Source organism: Alnus glutinosa, chromosome 1 (genome assembly GCF_958979055.1).
Source record: "Alnus glutinosa chromosome 1, dhAlnGlut1.1, whole genome shotgun sequence".
NCBI classification, from domain to species: Eukaryota; Viridiplantae; Streptophyta; class Magnoliopsida; order Fagales; family Betulaceae; genus Alnus; species Alnus glutinosa.
This window is the reverse complement of record NC_084886.1, coordinates 43,196,036-43,217,477: the sequence shown is the minus strand read 5'-3', so window position 1 is coordinate 43,217,477 and position 21,442 is coordinate 43,196,036. Positions and strand designations below refer to the sequence as shown.

At 37.7% G+C, this 21,442-nt stretch overlaps 1 protein-coding gene across 2 annotated transcripts in view; it reads right to left on the bottom strand.

Annotated features, from left to right (window-relative positions):
• Positions 1–2,253: 2,253 nt before the first annotated feature.
• LOC133882857 (probable phosphoinositide phosphatase SAC9) overlaps positions 2,254–21,442 on the bottom strand; it is a 45,214-nt gene continuing 26,025 nt past the window's right edge. For both annotated transcript variants that reach the window (XM_062322079.1, XM_062322086.1), the window contains 6 exons: positions 18,016–18,450; positions 16,635–17,468; positions 15,300–15,497; positions 13,736–14,194; positions 13,405–13,635; positions 2,254–2,717 (listed from right to left, as the gene is read on the bottom strand). In XM_062322079.1, the coding sequence (XP_062178063.1) occupies positions 2,439–2,717; positions 13,405–13,635; positions 13,736–14,194; positions 15,300–15,497; positions 16,635–17,468; positions 18,016–18,450 (2,436 nt within the window). In that variant the 3' untranslated portion in view covers positions 2,254–2,438. The remainder of the gene's footprint in view (positions 2,718–13,404; positions 13,636–13,735; positions 14,195–15,299; positions 15,498–16,634; positions 17,469–18,015; positions 18,451–21,442) is intronic.

Sequence of the window (21,442 nt, the reverse complement as noted above, 5' to 3'; positions counted from 1 at the left end):
AGTGCATAAAATATCGAGGGAGAGGGTTGGAGACATGAGGACTTGTAAAGGTGGAGAGGTCAGGTTTTGTGCCTTCTCATTGGTGTTAATGTTATATTAGTTAATAGTTTTGTTCTCCCTTTGTTTTTATGGGGAGAAGGCCTCAGAAATGCTTATTAAACAAGTCGTGAAACCACAATCCCTTAATATATGTATGTCTGTATTATTATAACATATTGATTGTCTTATCCGATCCAAAAAGAAGAAAGGCAAATTGATACTTCATTTGTACCACCATATCCACTCAAATACTTCCAAACCAAAAGGATAAGCCATTTATTTAAACATGAAAAAGGCATCTTGTATTTTTATCAAAACATAGCCCCTCACGCAACACAATTTTCACTGCTTCTGAATATTTCAGGGGGAACTGATCCCTACACAACAATTGTGCACAACCCACTTGCATTGGTGGGACCCACCCACTTATATGGGTCCCATCAATGTGAGTGGTTGTGCACAAATTGTGTAGGGAGCTTTTTCCTATTTTAGGACATTAACAAAGTTAACAAAAATAGCTATAAAAATACAATTATACCCTCGTATCAAAAACTTGAGAGTATTGCTACCTTAAATTCATTTCACACTAGCTAATGTGAGGCATGTTTTAAGTGATTTTTTCGCCTTTATTTTTTATTTTTTATAATTGACTAACATGAGAAGCCACTTAAAATACGACATGTCAGTTGATGTGAAATAGATGTAATAAATGGATGTGAAAAGTAGCATTACTATTTTATTTTATTTTTAAAAAAAAAAATTGGCAGAAACCAAATAAATTAGAGACTTAGAGTGGCTAAGCTATGTCAACCAGCCCCCATTGTCGTCACCCCACCATCCATTTTTTTATTTTTTATTTTTTTTATTATTATTTTTAATTCTAGTGGTATAATTGTATTTTCAGTTATTTAGTTGACCCAACGATTGACCAGGGTCTCAAATTTAAAATAGGCTCAAACTCATATCTCATATTTATGAAATTAAATACTGTGAGCTAAAAGTAAAATGATATTGACATGATTTCTCAAAAAATAATGACCGAGTTGCCTGAGGGGCCAGTCTCCTATCCATGAAAACTTTAAACTCCCAATTTAGGGATACTTCAAAATTTCCGATCCATAAAACCTTCGATTCTGGTTAAGGTAAGATTCAATTTCTAATCTGCTAAATGGCACTAAGAGATTTATTTTTTAACCAATTATACTAGTTGCCACCTTCCAAAAGAAATAACATCTAGGATTCTCAGACCATATGTCAGGCACTCTTACAAGACAACCCCAAACAGAATCTAATTATTCTAGAAGATAACTCTTTATATGTAGTTTCCATCATCCTCAACAAAGATCCTAAGATCCTCCATGTGATTGGAGGATAGAGTCTATTGTTGAAGATGCTTACATGATTATGTAAAAAGTTCATCGTAGTGTCAATTAAATTATTTCATCCTTTGTTTTCTCTTCTTGTTTCAATTAAATTATTTCAACTTACGTAATCTGAATCTAGGGAATGCATGTTTTTGCTTGGATAGGCATGGAGCAATGACAGATTGGCCTTGCAAACATGGAGTTGTCATGAACGAAGACAATACGATACATTTTTTCGGGCTCTTTACATTCAACGAAGGGATAATACGCATATCGGAAGAGCTGGTCGACGCTGAACACCCTTTACAGTATAAACCACTTGATCACATTGGATATGTCAGATCAGAGAAGGGTCAGGGAACTCAGAATCCTATCAAGGAGCATTGTGGTGTTTGAGCTCTTCTGCTCCAAAGATTTTAATGTTTTCTATGTGGGATATATGCGCACCATATTGGATAAGCACTCTATGTTGATTTCTCATTTCATGGCTTGGTTTCTTCCAAGAAAAAAAGGGTCTTGGACTCATGTGCTATCGGCCGGAACTCAATGTTTAACACTTGTATTCTATTGGCAAGGTCTTGTGTCATTGAGTAATGTTATCTAGTAAACTGTTATACAACTAGAATGACAGAGTAGTCAAAATTAACTCTTGATTTTTCTTTTTATAAGCCATTGCTAATCCAAATGTTGATTTTCACTGTAATGTTATCTCGGTCGTATAACAATCTACTAAATAAAATTTATCTCCGCTATCTACTTTCAACGAGGTAAATTACAAATAAATAACAGCATGATATGGTTCTGAAAAGAATGACTATGTTTGTGTTGGTTCAAGTACATTGCTGCAGGCTAATTCCAAAGAGTGGAGACAGTCAAGCAATTGTAATTTCACAACACTGTTATTATTACATCAATGAATATAATGTTACAAGCTGAAGAAAAGTAAAAACAATATAACCACAACCAATACCATAGTGGACAATGACAAGCCTCCCAGTCAATCCCCAGACACTATTTTACGTGCATAAATAACACTCAAATTGCCGAAAGACTAGTAGCCCATTTACCAAGTTCATAAGGATCAGCACAGTAATACAACTTAATCCTATTGGACAATGACAAGCCCGATGCCAACGGCCAAAAACTCGAATCGTCTTGTTCCGTAGGATCATCTGCAAATGCTGCGACATCTCCAAGAAGTTTGAATGAAATTCTGCGGGTTGATATCGGCCTAGGGAAATCAAAGTACATTGCTGTTCCAGCCTTAGCCTCTGGCAGTCGAAATTCCCCAATTGTTACCATGCCATGAGGTTCCTGTTACAATATTGTTCTAAATAAGCTCACCTTGAAATTGGAATTCACATACTTTGGTCTTTAATTAGATTATTTTCTTCAGAACGGTAACTAGACTTCAGATTGCAAAGCTAGGTCATATTTGATTGTAGAAACAAAACAAAGAGATAAGAATGCTAATCATGAACAATTTACGTTATACTTTTAGCCAATTTTCTTAAAAAGAAAAAGAAAAAAAACTTTGTAGCATATATAAGATTTTAGTATCAATTGAAAAATCAATTATAAAACATACAAAAGAGGAAGAAAAAGATGTCAATTTCTGGATCATCAAAACCAGTGCACTAGAACAAAAATATACCACCTAATACCAGTAAGCAATAAACCTTCTTTGATGATAAAAAAAAAAAAAAAAAAGCTTCGATATTAGATTAGATCGGACTACTATACCGACTTGGTTTATGTACAATGGTAAAAGACATTAGGGTCTGCAAGAAGAAAGAGGACAAAGACGAGGAAAGAAAAGAAAGATTCAAATCACATCAGCCTACTTCCAGCTACTTGTTGTAAATGAATGAAGCACGTATCATCTGACTAAAGAGCCTCTGGAGATTAAGAATGGCAATATGAACTAGTTTTCTAAACATGACCTAAGCCATACCCATTCTTAAAACTTCTAGTTTCCAAGAATCTTTATAAGTAAATACAACTCATTTACTCACCACCCCTTGTAAATGAGGGGTGGTGATTCCATTTCCATATGCTCCAAAGACTACTGGCAGTTTGCAGGATTCTCAAAATGATCCAATGAAAACACTCTTGCCCTATAGGTGAATGTCTCACCATATGCAATGCTTCATCCTTAAAATGTCATCAGTGTCTGATCTGAGGCCATAACTTAAAAAAGATCTAGGAAAATCGTACATAAATGTCCTCTTAATATGCTCTACAGGGAACTACTTTTCATCATTACAAAAACACCCTTATAATATAACGATAGAAACAGAACACCATTTTACACTAAAACTTTGACAAGCAAACACAAGCTCCTCCCTCGCTATGTTGCAAAATGATATGAGAGCCTAAACCCATTTCAACGATCCAAGCAAGTGCATGACATTGTTAAAGATAGTGCAGATGACAGCAACGGGAGAGTAGAAGTGATGAAGAGGCAATCCACTGGTAATAAAGTTGCAAAAAGCATTGTGAAAACAGACGGATGTGACAACAGGATGGGAACTAAGGCAGACCATTTTATTTCCCTCATATTAAATTATGTGTCAGAGAAACAAGCTTCAATTTTTTGAGCTTAAACATCCAGTCCGAGAATAATCATAATCAAAGCAATCGTAGAAGTTATCCAACATCCAAAGGTTGAAATAATGCAAAACCAATATTCAGAATACTTGGTCAACTAAATGGATCTGTGCATGATTCCTATTTTCTTTTATTTGTTTTGATATTAAAAAGCATAAAAGGTGCAACCCAAGTACACAAGAAGTATGTACAAGATATATACCTAGCTAGAAGAAGAAGAAAAATATCAATAAACACATGAAAGCTAGAAAAAAATTTAAACCAAAGGCACATGTCCAAAGGTAAAGAGTCTTGAAGAAAAAATCTTTTAATTCCTCCACCGTCCGTTCGTGGTCTTTTAAACTCCGATCATTTCTCTCCCTCCAAATACACCACATGAGGTAAGATAGAACCATCTTCCACATTTCAGCATTCCAAAGCCTACAAAATTGCCCTTTCCAGCAAGCAAAAAAGCCTGCTACTCGTCTATGCATAACCTAAGCCAATCCTACAAAAGTAAAGATGGTGTACTAAAGAGTACAAGCCATCTTACAATAGAGTCAAAGGTGGCCCACAAACTCCCCACTATTCTTTCACATAAAGCACCAATCAACCACCATGACATGACGCTTTCTTGGATTATCCATAGTGAGTATCTTCCCTAAAGTAGCCAACCAAGCAAATAACACTACTCTCAAATGAGCCTTACTCTGCCAAATACTCCTCCAAAGAAAAGGAGTTCACCTCGACTAGATCCCCAAGACACCATGCAAACCGCCCCCTTAACACAAGTCAGGTAAAGCTCGGGCTTTTTACCTGCGGGCATGGTCCTAAAGAATTGTTTGCACTCAAAGGGGGTTGAGGTTGATGCTTCATGAGACACCAAGGTCAAGTGACTTACCACTCAAGCCAACCCCTTGGACATGTCATGCCAAAATCTAATTTTAGAGTCATCACCAAGAAGAAATCTAGAGTGACTAAAAAACTCTCCTAGCCCCTCATGATATTCTTCTATAGCCCCACCCTATATGGCCCATGAACCTCATTTGAAAACTATCCTCCCCACGAGCTGCCATATTTATAATCCCCTACCATCCTCCACAAGGCCTCTCTCTCATGAACATACCGCCAAAAGCCACTTCCTCCAAAAGAGCTCGGTTGAACAAAATTAAATTTCGAACGCCAAACCCTCCTTTAGAGACCGGAGCACAAATCTTAGACTAGCTAACCAAGTGAAATTGAACTCATCACCAATGCCACCCTACAATAAATCCCGTTGCAACTTCTCTATACGACTGGCCATACCAATCAAGAGAGAAAAAAGAGACATGAAGTAGGTAGGCTGATTGGATAAAGTTCTTAAGGTAACCCTCCCAACCTTTAACAAATACATTCTCTTCCATCCAGTCAGACGACGCTCTATCTTCTCAAAAATGCCTTAGATTTGACCTAGAACAAAGCTCCAAAAGGAAGGCCTAAATATTTCATAGGTAAAGAAGAGAACCTGCAACCCAAGATGCTAACCAGATCTTTAACATTTGTTAGTTTGTGATTAACTGCATTCTGTTTGACAAAAATCACTTTTATATAATGTTGCTTATATTCAGGGATACCATTTATTTCAGAGTCTTCGTTTCAGAAATGTGCTTCTCAAAGTTCAAATAAGATTATGTGCAGTTTCCAAGTCAGAAGAAATCGGGTCCCAAGCTTCCATTCGGACGCCCCAGTCATGCGTCCGAACGCCCATCAGTGTCTACTGTTCAAGCTTGCATCCGTCCGGACGTTTTAGCAACACGTCCAATGCCCTTCAAAAGTTTGAGAAGAATCCTGCTTTCAAGTGTATCCATCCGAACGACGTGGCAATACCATCTGGACGCCAATTAGTGTTCGACAAGTAAAAGGTCCTTCACAGACACAGATATGGAAAGATAATTGCAACTGTTCGGACAACAGGTCTACACCGTCTAGATGCTATCCTTGATAAGGCAAGACGTGGAGAAAATTTGCAACCGTCCGGACGTCAGGGCAACACCGTCCGGACACCAGTCCTCATTATGGAAATTACGTGCAACTGAAGTGCAACCGTCAGGACGCTAGGGAAACACCGTTCAGACGCTAGGGAAACACAGTCCGGACGCAGCCTTATTCAGGAAAGAATTTCAGCGTTTATGGAAAGCAGGTTGTTCAGTTCACCGTCTGGACGGCCTCAGCTTGCGTCCGAACGTCGCCTAGAGAAAACCAAATCAGAGTCGATTTAGGTCTTCTGTAGCCTATATATAGAGGCCTCTAGGCATGTATTATTTACAGAATTTAATATTGAATTCTTTAGAGCTTAAAGAGTATATTTTAGGGAGATAATGTGTTGATCCGCTAGCTCTCAAGCCGTTGCCATTGTGTGTTGTTGCTGTACTCGTTAATTGAAGTCTATCTTAGGAAGGAGCCCTAAGGTAAAGGAATCCATAGAAGACCCCTTCAAGTAGGAGACTTAGTTGGAAGACGTTCATGTTGGGTTACGTGTCAGAGTGCTAAATATGATCGCTGCAACGGGTATGTGAGTGTTACTGTCTATGTACTAGCTTTGTCTTCTAATAGTGAATTTTCTGGGTTTGGCTGCCCCAGAGTGGTTTTTCTCTTAATTGAGTTTCTACTTCGTTAACAAAATAATTGTGTCATTTAAATTCCACTTTTACATTATTTTATTACACATTGTGCACACACACGATTAAATTAGAAGTCATCTATTTTTCAACATTATTTACATTGCCACCTGAGACCAACTTTGATTTAGCCAAATTAATCCTCAAGCTTGAAACTGCTTCGGAACATAAGAACAAACAACACAAGTTACAGAGATGATCTAGATTTGCCCCACAAAAAAAATCAAAGTATCATCAGCAAACAAAAGGTCAGAGATGTTAAAGGTATCATCAATCCTAGACCCCATCGAAAAACCTGATAAGAAACGCCCGTTCACTAGAGCAGAAACCATTAACTTGGCTCTTCCATAACAATAACGAACATCAAGGGAGAAAAATGGTCTCCATGTCTCAAGCCACATAAACTATTGAAAAAAGACCCTTCAAAGTACCGTTCACCAATATAGAAAAGTGCACTGAAAAATGCAATGCGCTATCCAATTACACCATTTCTACCCAAAACTACATCTCCTCAACATATACAACAAAAATTCCCAATTGACATGATCATAAGCTTTTTTTGATATCTAGATTGCATAATAGCACAACTAGCTCCCAAGATATAATCCTACCATCAAGGCACTCATTGGCAATGAGAACAAAGTCTAGAATCTACTTACCCTTGATGAAAGCATTGAGGCTTGGAATTGATCTTCTCCACTACCATTTTCAGCCTGATAACTAGAACTTTGACAACAATTTTGTAAACTTCACCTGCTAAGCTAATAGGCTGAAAGTTTTTAATATCGATGACCTCAGGTTTCTTTGGAATAAGAGTGATGAAAGTGGCATTGAAACATTTTTTCAAACATACCTTTATTATGAAAATCATGGAATACATCTTGATATCTACTTCAAGAACATCCCAAAAAGTTTGAAAAAACGCCTTTGTAAAACCATCAGGGCCCGAGACTTTATCATTATTAAGGGCCTCCTCTACCCCAATGGAATCAAAAGAAAGGCCATCCAACTTAGGCCGCCAACTAAACCGTTGGGTAAACAGGCTATCGTAGAACTACACAATGTAATCTCTAATCTCAAACTGATCCGAAAAGACCGTACCATTAACCACCAACTGTTCAATGGAGTTATTCCTCGTATTCAAATTGGCCACTTGATGGAAGAACTTAGTGCAATTATCACCCTTCGTTAACCACAACACCCTTAATTTACCAACTTACCTCCTCCAAAAGAGTTGTCCTTTGAAAGTCATTAATCATTGTAGCCTTCCTCAATTTCTCATCCTCACTTAATACTCTCCCTTCTTCCAAATCCTCATGGACCCATAAATCCTTCAAAAGAAGCTTTTTCTTTCTCTCTACATTGCCAAAAACCTCCTCATTCTAGACTTTTAGATTAACTTTCAAAGCCTTAAGTTTGCGACCAAAAATAGAGCTTGGAGAACCCTGAAAGTGATGAGAAGCCCACCATTGTTTCACCCTATCTACAAAACCTTTTAATTTTAGGGTTAAATACGTTTTTGGTACCTGAGGTTTGGAAATTTTATTTTTTGGTACCTCAGTTTTATTTCACATCGTAGATGGTACCCGAGTTTTGGGAAAAGACAGATTTAGTACCTCTGTCTATTTTTCCGTCCAAAATTTAACGGACAGTCACATCAACGCCATTTAACACCCCTAATATCGCGACACCTGTCCCTATTCGCCATGTCACTGCCACGTGTGTGTATATATATATATATCTTTATTTTTTTTTATTTTTTTTAATTAAAAAAAAAAGCTTTAAAAAAAATGAAAAAAAGGAAGATGAGGCCGGAGTCCTCGGAGAACGCCGGCCTTGGACACCGGTGTCCTCTGACGCCAGCCTCCATCTTTTTGATCTGGATCTCGGACCACAAGTTCATGGTCACGGATCAGACGAAACATTAGACATGCAACTATCCCATGTTGCATCACCAACCTCCACAACACTTTGCTGTACTGTGTCACCTTTAACAAGTTGGACACTGTCGTCAAACAAAGTTGATGCCTCCTTACTTGCATCAAGTAAGTTCGCAACAACGGATGTAATATTCTCCCATGAAGTACCAATATTACTACGAATAGAAGACTACTCCTTTTCACTATCATCTACTCCAAACTAGGTTTTACATTCCTCTTTGGCTAAATTCCCAACTCCTAAACACTTGCTTTGCAAACTTTGAATCCCCATCTTCACCAGCCATATTTTTACCATACCCATCTACAGATTTAAGCCCCAAATCACCCGAAACAACCGAAAACTCCCTTTTTCAATTACTCACATTGGCTAGAGCCAGACAGGTTTTTCCAAACCCATTTGTAATGTTATGTCCACTCGTCATGCAATTCACTTGCAAGCAACAAATCTCAAGCTCTATACCTCAAAACCCCACTTCTCAGATTGACTCAAACCAACAAATTTCAAAACCCTTTTGGTCCAAACACTCGAGAACCCCCAATTTACTACACAACATAAGCATAAAAAGTGTCATGGAGGCCGGCATCAAAGGACACCAGTGCCTCTGAGAACGTCGCCGGCCCCAACTTGGCCAGCGTTCACACCGGCCTCATCTTCCTTTTTTTCATTTTTTTTTTTAAAAAAAAAAAAAAAAAAAGAGACAAGAAAAGTATGTGGCCGTGACATCACGATATTAGGGGTGTTAAGTAGTGCTGATGTGGCAATCTGTTAAATTTTGAACGGAAAAATAGACGAAGGTACCAAGCCCGTTTTTTCCTAAAATCCATATACCATCTGTGATCGAATTGAAACTCAAATACCAAAAAATAAAGTTCTCAAACCACAGGTACCAAAAACGTATTTAACCCTTAATTTTAACCACATATTCTCAAACTTAAAATACCTTCTACCTCCATGAAGGCCACCGCAGTCAAATAGGATAGGAAAATGATCCGAGCACAATCTAGCCAACTTCTTATGGGTCAAGTCAAGAAATTGGGCTTCCTATTAAGGGAAAACAAGAAATCTATCAATTCTAGACCAATAGGGCGGATCTCTATTGTTTGACAACGTAAAAAAACCCCTACAAGACGAATAGCCATAAGCTCTTACTCAAAAATGAAATCTGAAAACTCCACCATAGCTAAGACTGAAGTGGGCTTCACCTGATCCCTCACTTAGAAAAGTGAGAAGCGTTGAAGTCCCCCCAATGCACCAGGGCAAGTTCCACCGGCTTAGTAAACTAGCAAATCCATCCCACAACATGTGTTTGGATAAGTTTTCTAAAAGTGTTTTACATTTTGTGTTTTGAAAAGGCATTTCAACATTTGACAACTAAAAAGTATTAGGTGGGATCTACATCTGAAAACTAGTTTGGATAAATATGTTTGAAAAGTGTTTTTGAACCGAAAAAAATAATATATATATATATATGAAAAGTATTTGCATGTACTACTGAAAACAATTTTTCAACACAAAGAAACAAAACAAAAAGAAAAAAAGTGAATTACACTTTGTCCCTCCCCCAAGGAGAAGACAAATGAGCCTTTGTTGGCTCGGCTCGGAATGCGACCGCCCTTGACAAGGAATACGTTGATTAGAAAGAACCGTTAAGGCTCCTGGGTGGCATGTCGGTTCGACTCAAAGATTTATTTGACCTGATTATGGACTGGACAAGGCAATAATACAAATTGTTCATATAATTGGGGTAAAAGATGTGCCTGAGCAGCGGTGTTTTGGTGACCATGTGGGCAGAGGTAGTGAAGATAAGATGTGGTGGGTCTCCTCCAAAAAATGTTTGTTCAAGGTTAAGTCCTTTTACTCCTTAGCTTGCTCTGGGGGTAGTCGCTTTCCCTAGAAAAGTGTTTGGCGCACTCAAGCTCCTTCAAGGGTTGTATTTTTTGCATGGTCTGCGGCTCTTGGCAAGATCCTTACCTAGATAACCTTAGGAAGCAGCATGTTATCGTGATAAATAGATGCTTTATGTGTAAGAAGACTGGAGAGTTTGTGGACCATCTTCTTCTCCACTACGATGTGGCTTCCGCTTTGTGGAGTACTCTCTTCAATCGTTTCGGGATGTCTTGGGTTATGCCCAGACGGGTTATTGACTTGCTTGTTGGTGGTCCTCTGGAAGGCTAAGGAGGGAAAGAAATAATAGGAGCTTTGAGGATTTGGAAAGTACCTTGGAAGAGATTTAATCCTCATTCTACCTTACATTGTACTTTTGGACTACGGCTTATGTACACCTTTAGTCACTTAATTTTGATGACTTTCTCGCTCGCTTTTCTCTTTCTAATTAGGTGATTCCTTTGTATACTTCTAGTGTACTAAGAAACGCCTTACGCTTTTTTAATGAGATTGGTTTCTTACTTATAAAAATAAAAAAAGATCTAGATGCGACAACGCGTAAGGCCATGAGAGAGGAGAAATGTTACGGGGTGGCTGTGGCCACCCCTCTTCTCCCAGTACGGCTGCACAGCTAACCCTGTCTTCTCTTAGGGTGGCCGCCATTGTTTCTCTTGAGGGTAATCGCGCGACCACCCTAGGAGAAGACAAGTAGTGGCCACATGGCCACCCACTATTTTCTCTTGAGGGCTGTTGTGGCCACCCAATGTCTTCTCTTTGGATGGTCGTGTGGCCACCTCAGGAGAAGATAGGAGGTGACGATGCAGCCACCCATTGTTTCTCTTGGGGTGACCGCGCAACCACCTTTGTCTTCTCTTGGGGTGACCGCACGGCCGCCAACTATTTTCTCTTGGGGCCACCCCTCTCTTCTCTTGGGGTGGTTGTGCAGCAACCCTTGTCTTCTCTTGGGGTGGCTGTGCAGCCACTCACTGTTTCACCTGGGAGTGGTCACGCGACCACCCACTATTTTCTTTGCAACCACCCAAGCCACCCCCTATCTTCTCATGGGGTGGCCGTATGTAGATATGTTTGGCCAAGGGATGTGTTTCCGGTTTGGGTTGTTTCACCTATGGTAGTGCCTTTGATGTCTTATGCAGAATTGAGGCGATGGTTTTTATGGGTTCAAAGTTATAGGGGTGTTGAGCTTATGCATTTTTTTCAATCTAGGAGGTTCTAATTTGCTACATCCTAAATGGGGTAGTTTGGTAAACAATATATTTTAAAACTCCAGAGTTTTCGCGATGACAATTCTGTCATTTGACACACCCAATCTAGGGCCAATTTTGGAAGCGCAAACGACTCGGTGTCATGTGCCAAGCATGTGCAACGTCTTATATCCACATTTAACGGCCAAATTAGGGTGCTACTTGGAATAAAATGGAAGTTTGTAGGAGCGAGTTGTAGTGAGTTAGAGTTTAGGGTGCAAGTGAAAATGAGGTGTGTAGTTTGGGGTAAAGTGTAATTTACCCAAAAAAAAATTTGTTGATTCACTCCCTGAATATTTTGTCTTTGTCAAATTGCTCCTTGAGTTTCTAATTTTGTCTTTTCCAAATCCTCAGTGGGTGGAATTTAGAAAATTGTTGCCAAAGTCCTCGCCAAAGGTTGAAAATGGTAGTGGAGGGATCATTTCCAAGCTTCAAAACGCTTTAATCAGGGGTATGCAAATTTTAGACTATGTTCTCATTGCCAATGAGTGCCTTGATAGCAGGATTAGATGCAGAAATCCACATGTGCTATGCAAGTTGGGTATTGGAAAGGCTTATGATTGTGTTAATTGGGATTTTTTGCTACATATGTTGAGGAAATGTTGATTTGAGGAGAAATGGTGTAGTTGGACATCACATTGTATTTCTTTGGTGCGCTTTTCTGTTTTAGTGAACGGCTATCCAACGGGCTTTTTTAGTAACTCATGTGGTTTGAGACATGGAGACCCTTTGTCCCTCTTACTATTCATTATTGTTATGGAGGTGTTAAGTAGAATGATTTCTACAAGGTGAACGTGGCTCTCTTACTAGGCTTTTTGGTAGGCTCTAAGAATGTTGGTGACCTCAACATTTTCCACTTTTTGTTTGCAACGATGCTTTGATTTTTTGCGGAGCAAATCTAGATAATCTTCATAATTTGCATTGTCTGTTCTTATGCTTTTAAACGGTCTCAAGTTTGAGGATTAATCTGGCTAAATCAGAGTTGGTCCCCATTGGCAATGTTAATAATGTGGAAGGTCTGGCTAGTACTTTGGGTTGTCTCTACCTATAAAATATCTAGGCCTTCTGTTGGGAGCCTTGTTTTAAGGCCAAATCTATATGGGATGGTATTATTGAGAATATATGGCGTTGTTTGGCTTGATGAAAAATTATGTATTTGTCAAAAGGTGGGAGGGTGACCTTGATTAAAAGTACCTTATCTAATCTGCCTACTTCATGTCTCTCTTTTCCCTCCCGTTGGTATTGCCAACTGCATAGAGAAGTTGCAGCAGTATTTTTGGTGAGGTGGTATTGATGAAGAGTTTAAATTCCATTTGGTTAGCTGGTCTAAGGTGTGTTCCCTTATCTTGAAAAGAAGGTTAGGGGTCCGTGATTTACTTTTGTTCAACCAAGATTTCTTGAAGTAGTGGTTTTTGGCATTATGTTCATGAGAGAGAGGCCTTTTGTCAAGATTTAATAAATTGCATGCTGAAAGAGCAACTAGTCATTGGTCAAAGAAACTAAGGGGCTGACCAAGTATATGAAAGTGGCTAATATATGAGCAATGAAAGAAAACATTTTGAGAGGAATGTAGAACTACATGTTCACATCCACTGTGCAAGGCAAATGAGCTAGACAGGATTTCCAGGCTAATCTAACAGCAACCTGAAAAGGCAGGACAGTAAATACCTGGAGATAAGACACTTGTATATACAACACAGCTGGAGAGACGTGTCTGTCTTCCAAGAATTTCACTGATGTTTCCTTGCTATGTATATCTGAAGAGGGTGAATGGGTAACCCGAGGCTTTATCGCGGTAAAAGCATCTAGACGAAATCCAGCAAGCAACGGTGAAGCAGGAGATAGATACTGTTCTAAGACAAGGTCATTGTCCATTAACCTCTCAGTCTCAATTGGAACCTAGAAGCATAAAAGAGGGTTTCAGTGGCAATGCATATGGACATAGTTCAATAATGAGCTGAAATAATGAGAGGAAAAAGCACAGAAGCATTAGTTTTACCTTGAATCTATTTGATTGTGGAGCTCTCTCTAACCAGCTTTTAAAATTCATCTGGTCAGGGCCTTGTGCTGATGTAAGCCCCGTCTCTTTTTTTACCGGGCTTCCAACTACAAGAATCCTTTTGGCATGCAGACAAGGGTCACTCCCAACTGATCCTCCAAAAGAGGCACGTCGATTTACTTGTGCGAAGGGGTTTTCATCTAAAGACAAAAGATTGAAGTCTTTCTCAAAATTAACAGAACTTGAACCGGGTCGCTGAAGACGTAGTGTTATCCAAATGATGCGGCACCGAATGGGATTCCTAAAGGCAAATTTCACGTGTCTAGGTACTTTATCCTCTGTACCCAACTTTTCTGGTCCATAAAACTCTGAAGAAGACATGATCAGGGATTGGACATCCCATTTTCCCATGCATGACCTTTCTTCCTTGTGTATTTTATTGCTAGCATAAATCTGTACCTGTACTAACAATAAGAGGTAGCTAGTCAAAGAAAAGCATAAAATAAGTAAAATATACAAAAACCAGTGTAATGCACACATAATTTGTAAGAGTAGAATTACTCTTAAGAATCTCACACCTACAAAGGACTGAGTTTTCTATGGAATGCAACATGATATAGACAGTTTGGCAGGGAAAATTCAGAAAAGGATGCAAGCACACTGCAGGCACAATAATAACTGCAATTTATATCTATATGTACAGGTATATAAAATTACACCACATACAACAAACAATAATGATTACGGTAAGTATCTTGCATGCAATTCGAAGTTGAATGACTGAAATGACATTTAGCTCCAAATCAACATTAAACCTATACTAAACGTCAATTTGATGACGCTGGAGGCAATTTGTTGTTCCCGCCAAGGCCGGTGTTACCGTCGGTAGCGAGGTGCTTCCCCCAGAATTTGCCGGTTATGCTATCAGTTCCCTTTCAGCATCTTCCTTCTTCTTTGGGTGTCTATAGGTTGGATGGGCCGGTGCCGGTTTTGATATGGTGGCCTCCCCTCCCACACAGTGGCCACCCCTTGCCGAGGTTGATGCTGCCTTGCACATCAACCAGTGTGGTTGACGTTGCTTTACTCCTCTAACCAAGTTTTCTGAGTCTTTGAAGGAGCTGATAGTGGCCGTTGATCAGCATGGGGCTCAGCACAAAGGGGAGTCTGAGATTGTGCAACGTGCGATGGAGATTGGCCCTTTGTTGGGGATTGCTTGTGGAGGTCATGGGAATCAGTTACTGGATTTCTTGACAACCCTTGATAAGGACCATTGTCCGTATTCCAGAATATTGTATTTGTTTCTATATATACTAATGGGTTGTGAAGCCCAAAGATGTACTGAGTTGTCAATCCTATTCTTGACCATCAAGCTTAATATCATTCAATCATTTAACCAAGGAAAAAAACAAGGTTATTCTCAAGTTCAATATCTGTGATAGGAGAGTAGCATGCAATTGAAATTATATACCACTTTGATGTTCTTCTAGACTTCTTGTCAAGTGCATAGAATCACAGCACTCAATTACATAAACACTTTACCCACACATAAATTCAGTGCACTCACCGTGGGAACGTCAGCCGCTGAATAACCACATGGACTAACAAGCAAGATAACCCCACTGACATCAGAAAGGGTACCAAGAACAACAACAAATTCAACAGAGGTTGTATTAGAAGGAGCTTTCCAGTATGAATGCTGTGATCCAGAATTTAATGGAGAAAGCAATGACAAAAACGGTGCTGAATCTGCCGCTGTTTCAACCTACAATTAGATATACAAAGTTTGGCATCAAGAAATAATTAAAAAGAAATAAAATACTGAAACGCTAAATAGGCCGTAGCACAAAATCTTGTTTTTTTTTTCTATTAATATGTAGCATAATTATCCTGTAGTAGACAGATTACATATCAATGCTTAGAGCTTCTACTCAAAGATATTCTTTCAGCTTCTTAAGGAATATTCGGTTAATTGAAAGAAATGTATTCTTTATAAAGAAACATTGACTGACAAAGCTTTAATTGTATGGTTAATCATATCAGATTGGTATTTGCATTCAAACACACAGAGAGAGAGAGAGAGAGAGAGAGAGAGGAAAAGGACTGTGCATCATTTCCCAGATCAGGATAGTAAGCAGTCACTAAATTTTGTCTAATGCACTGTATCCTAACGACCCAATGTCAACTTTCTAACACGAGTAAGGATTTGTTTAATGCTCCTTAAATCCAAAAATAAGCGTGAAATAAAATGAACCAAAAGGATTATGACTATAAATCGCCAAATAGCAAGTCTAAATGTTGGACTGGCCAAACCTAAATAAACAGTCTCTTTTACCTAAACATACCATGATCGTGCATAGGGGAAGAAGCAATATGGTGTTTATATTCTATCTTAAACTATAATCCAATTTGGCCTCTACTTTGACATGTTCTTCTAATGAGTTCCGATTTTTTCAACCCAGCTAGTCAGATAGAACAAGTAGGAACTTTCAAATTACTAAGTAGAAAAAGTCATAGAAGTCTCCCTTTGCTCAAACAATCCTACATCCTTCTGTTTCATAAAAATTAAGCAAACTTAAAACCAGAAAATATCATCTAGTGTAAATATTTGATCAAGACAATAAACCAACTGATATGGAATCCATTAAAATTAATAAAGAAACAACATGAGTTTTGCCACTTGGTCGGAGAAGGCGATAATGGAGAAGAAGTAAACGGACTATAGCTTGAAAAAAAGACCTTTAAACTTTGATAAAATGAATGCTGAGAAAGATCAATATTAGTACAAAGCAAACTACTAATGGTGACACATAGCAAAACTAGTAACTCTTATAATACAATTGAAACAAATCAAGTGCTGAAAAAGCCTACAACCAGAATCTAATATGAAAAAAGACAGTACCGAGTGTAAAAAGCAAGCATATGGAAATTCAGCCAGGGATTCCTCTCCGTTAAGAAAATGTCTTAGGACTTTGACAGCTCGCTGGCAATCAGAAGGCTGATTCCTTTCAGAAAGATAATCCCTTAAAGATGATCCAACCACCTGGTTCAAAGCTTTAAGAGCAGCACCATCTACACGGGCACTTCTTCGCAAACTAATCAAGACCCTGACATAGTCCAAGATCAAAGCATCAAGCACAATGTCATGGCAGCATTGTTTGCAAATAACACCATCTAGTGCTACTGAACGATTTGAAGAGACATCATCCTGGCAGCCACGGTTTGACCCACTCTGGCTTGATACACCATTGTAGTTTGAAAACTCCCTTGAGTTATAGCCAGGAAGCAGAAGAGCCCCTCTCCCAGCACAACAAACTTTACAGACCTTTTTTTCACATTGAGAGCACAACAAGACAGATTGTGAACCTCCAGCAACTGACACCATAGAGGATGTACCTGGTGTTTTGGTTTCAGCACGCACTTCACACATGCCACCAGAACAACTCTCTCCTATTCCAGCAATATTCCAGAAATCTATCACATCATCATCATTATTGTCAAGACCAATAGCAGCAGTAATTTTATCTTCAAGGGAAGCTTGCCCAAGCAGTGCAAGGTTGTTTGCAACTCTGCATAATCTTCCCATTTGGGAGTCATCAAGCAAAAGATTTGGATTTAGAGTAGCGGTGTCAATTCCAACTGATAATAAAGCCCTATCCCTTTCGGCAGCAGAAAGATTCAGCCTGAGGCGTTCAATTTCAAGTTTCATAGCTTCTGTGAAGTCTAGTTTCCTTTCCTGTAATTTGCATTGTCATAATAGGTCAATTTTATACCCTGTCATGTTTTACATTTAAAAAATGAAATCCATTAACTATTAGTTTCTGCTCTTTTGCATTTCAATATTATGCTTCTGAAATAATTAATGTGAGGAGATTCCGTCATGTGTCGCAACATCGGGTAAGAGTTTTCTTTCCCATAAGATGAAGGCTTTATGCAGATTTGTCACAAATTTTAGTCCCCAGCAATGCCCTCAAGATAAGGTGGGTGGGTAATAGCAAGAAGTGTGTCTACTTTTATCAAAATACGAAGCCGAGAAAGTGGAAGGAACTACCAAATACATTAGACTAAAGCAGACCAAACAATTAATTATGAACGAAAAAAAAAAAAAAAACTAATGAGCAGAAATGAGTCAGGATATGAAAGCATGAAACTTAGCAATAAGACAAATAATATATTTTTGAGGAAAGGTTGCTAAAGAACAACTTGATGTTAAACTCTATGATAGGTCTTAAACAAGGAATAATACAATGGCTCAAAGCAACATGCAACAGGTAACAACGTACCACACTTGGCCCTGCAATGGACGTCAGACAAGTTAAGTACTGCTGGGAGCTACTATCTGAAGGTCGTAAATCTTGTGATGAAGAATGTATATGATCATCTTGAGCACCACGAAATTCAACAACAGCTTGGTCCAAGAAATCAAGCACGGCACTTCCCTCATTCACAGCATTTCCCCTTTCTGGTTGCAAGATGGGTTCCGAAAATGTGTCCTCTCCAGTCAAAAGGTCAACCCAGAGGTTGGCAGAAGCACTTTGTTGCACCAATGGTGGCACGTTTTCATTAGTTGAAGTGCCCAAAAAGGGATTGGAATCTGAACTGGACAAAATGGGGTTGATTTCCTTCTGACTGTTTTTGGCAAGTTCAATTAATCTTTTACCATGGCCTTCATTAGTAAACACACCTTTCCAAGGAAGAGAAACTCCAAGGATCTCCATCTGTAACAATTTTTTTTTTTTTTTTTATAAATAATCGAATTTCATTAAAAAGCGCAAGGGCGCAACCCAAGAAGAACACATGATGAATACAAGAGAAACATCTAACCAGAAAAAACAAAAACAAAAACAAACAAACAAACAAAGTAATCTGCCTATAATAAAATTAACTAAAGAAACATTATCCAGCAGCAATTATAGTAAACTCCACCCAGATAAAAAATATACATACATATATATATATATATATATATATATATATATATATATATATATATATATATATATATATATATATATCGAATAAATAAATAAAATGGAGGATGAAAAAGGTAAACAAAAAGAATCTTCTCTAATTGAGGTTGTCAAACCATGCCAATTCATAAAATAATCCTGATACTTGGTAACTAGATTTCAGATGCAGCAGTAATATAGGTACTATACCATACACAATATCCAACAAGTTAAGATACTTTCTGATTTCTCTAAAATTCATAAAACTTATCCATTGTGAGTATACCGCTAACATCTGGCACTTAGTTCTAAACATTATTGGGGTCTCATGGGTCATGCCTAGTAACATCCTAAAACTTCTCTATTGCTGGAAATTTTAAGGGCGGGAACATCCCAAAGAGACAATCTGGAAAGTTATTCTTGCTTTCTTGATGTGGAAAACTTGGAGAGAAAGGAATCGGCATCTCTTTGAGGATAGAGAGACCAATGTGTTTTTCCTTAAATCCTCATTTCTAAGATCTCTTTTGGATTGGGTTATTGAATATATTCCCAATTTTGAGTCAGAGAAGCTGGCAGATTTGATTTGTTTTTTATATTGTAGTAGCATCTAAGGCCTTGGCTCTCTTGTATACTCTTCGTGTACGAGGGTTTTGCCCTTTCTTCTTTCTTTCTTTTTTGGGAGGTGCAGGTGTTGGCAATAAACTACAATTCTCAAATATAACTTCTGATTTGCAAGGATCTATAACTTAGTCTCCACATCAATGCAAAGAGGAAGAAGTTATTACAATAGGATAGTTCTCTTTAGCAGACTTTAAAACCACAGAACCTGATTCTTTTGAATTGATAATGAGCAGAAGTCAGAATCAGACAGTGTCACAGACAATTCCTTTTCATGGACAAATTGTGATTTTGACATACTAGCTGTAATGTTCTAGAAAATATTTAATGGATTTATTAAGATAAAAATAAAAATAAGTCTATATGGTGTGTTAAAATAAAACAAAATGATTTTATAAATTTGAAATTAATAGCCAAAAAAATAATAATAATAATAATAAAATGCAAGAGAACATTTTTAAAGTCTAAAAAGGGATTAGGAATGACAAAAGTATATAAAAGAAAAATAAAAGAAAATAGAATAGAATAATAAATATATATATATATATATATATATATATATATATAAGATGGGCCGCACGGCCTTTCAAATGAAAGGCCGTACGGCCAATTGGATGAAATGGCCATCACTGAAGGGCATTCGGCCCTTCAGTTTAAAAAAAAGAAAAAAAAAAAAAAAAAGGATGAGGCGCAGTCATGCGCCTCACCCTTAAACCAAATGAAGGGCCGTACATGGCCCTTTTTCTAAAAAGAGGCTGACACCTCTTCATATATAAAAACAAAAAAAAAAACACACATAGCATGAGGCGCACATGCGCCTCACTTAAGGAAGAAATAAAGCAGGCCTCTCATTCCTTCTCGGCAGTGGGAAAAAAAAGAAGAAAAGGGAGAGAAGAAGAGTAGGGTTCTTGTGAGTTTAAATAGAAAAATTACGATCTACAAAGATCCAACGGTCGGATCTTTAATCTGTTTTCAAAAACGTGATCCTTGCACTCGGATCTACGTTCTTACCGATTGTTTTTAAGGTAAAACACTAAACTCGTAATTTCGTGATTTTTGGGTAAAATCATAAATATGAGTTTAATCCTCTATATTCTTTAGGTGTTTGAGCTTATTGGAGCTTACTTGAAGCTACCCAAACTTTGGGTTGAAGTTTGGTGAATTTGGGTAAGTTTTCCTCAAGCCTTAATTTTTGGGTATTTGATATTTGTAGGATTTTAGGAGATTAACATTTAGTAAATGTCATTGTGTTAATAAACATTGTTATTGGGGTTAAGTTTGGAAAAAAAAAAAAAAAAAACCCTAATTTAATGGATGAAATTAATTGAGGTTTTGAGGTTTTTAATTATTTAAAATTATATTGTTAATTTATGGGCTAATTGCGGTTATAGTGATGATTAACCCTAAATTAACCATGAGTTTTATAAAATAAATAAATAAATATTTGTGGGGTTAGGTTTTAATGTTAATAATTTGTATAAATTGAGGATTTTATTGATAAGCCTAGAACTATTATTAGGTATGAGCTTAGGCAATTGATGGGTAAAATAGTCATTGAGCGATTCAAAGTGAAAATTAGTGTAATTATTGGATGGAAACTAAATAGATGCAATATGTTATGTACAGCGGCACTTTGTGGATTGAGCCTAGGACTTATTAGTGTTGGTGTGCAAGCAGTCAAGTGATATTTTACTCACTGAAAAACTATTATTTTTATGTTTATTAGAGTAGCAAAATATGTGTTTTATAAATCCGAACCAACTGTATGTTGAATATATCTGTTTTGGTTGATTTGAGTAGTTTCAACTATATTCAAATAATATCAATGATGTTATGAAATGATGTATGGATGAAATGTGTAGAATTGTTTTTAAAGTATTTGAATGTGAGCTGCGGTTGGAATTTAAATTATGCAAAGTAGAATGATAAAGTTTCATGTTAATTGGTTTATCGTATTTGAAGAAAGCATGAATTGTAAAGAATAAGAGTATAGAGTTTAAATTGTAAAGCATAAAGCATGAGCATAAGAATGAAAGAGTAAGCCTCAAAGAATGGAAAGGAAGGGAAGTCTCACAAAGAATGAAAGGACCATCATAAGTATGCATATCATTGTCTAAATTGTGTTATGTTTTCATGATATAGA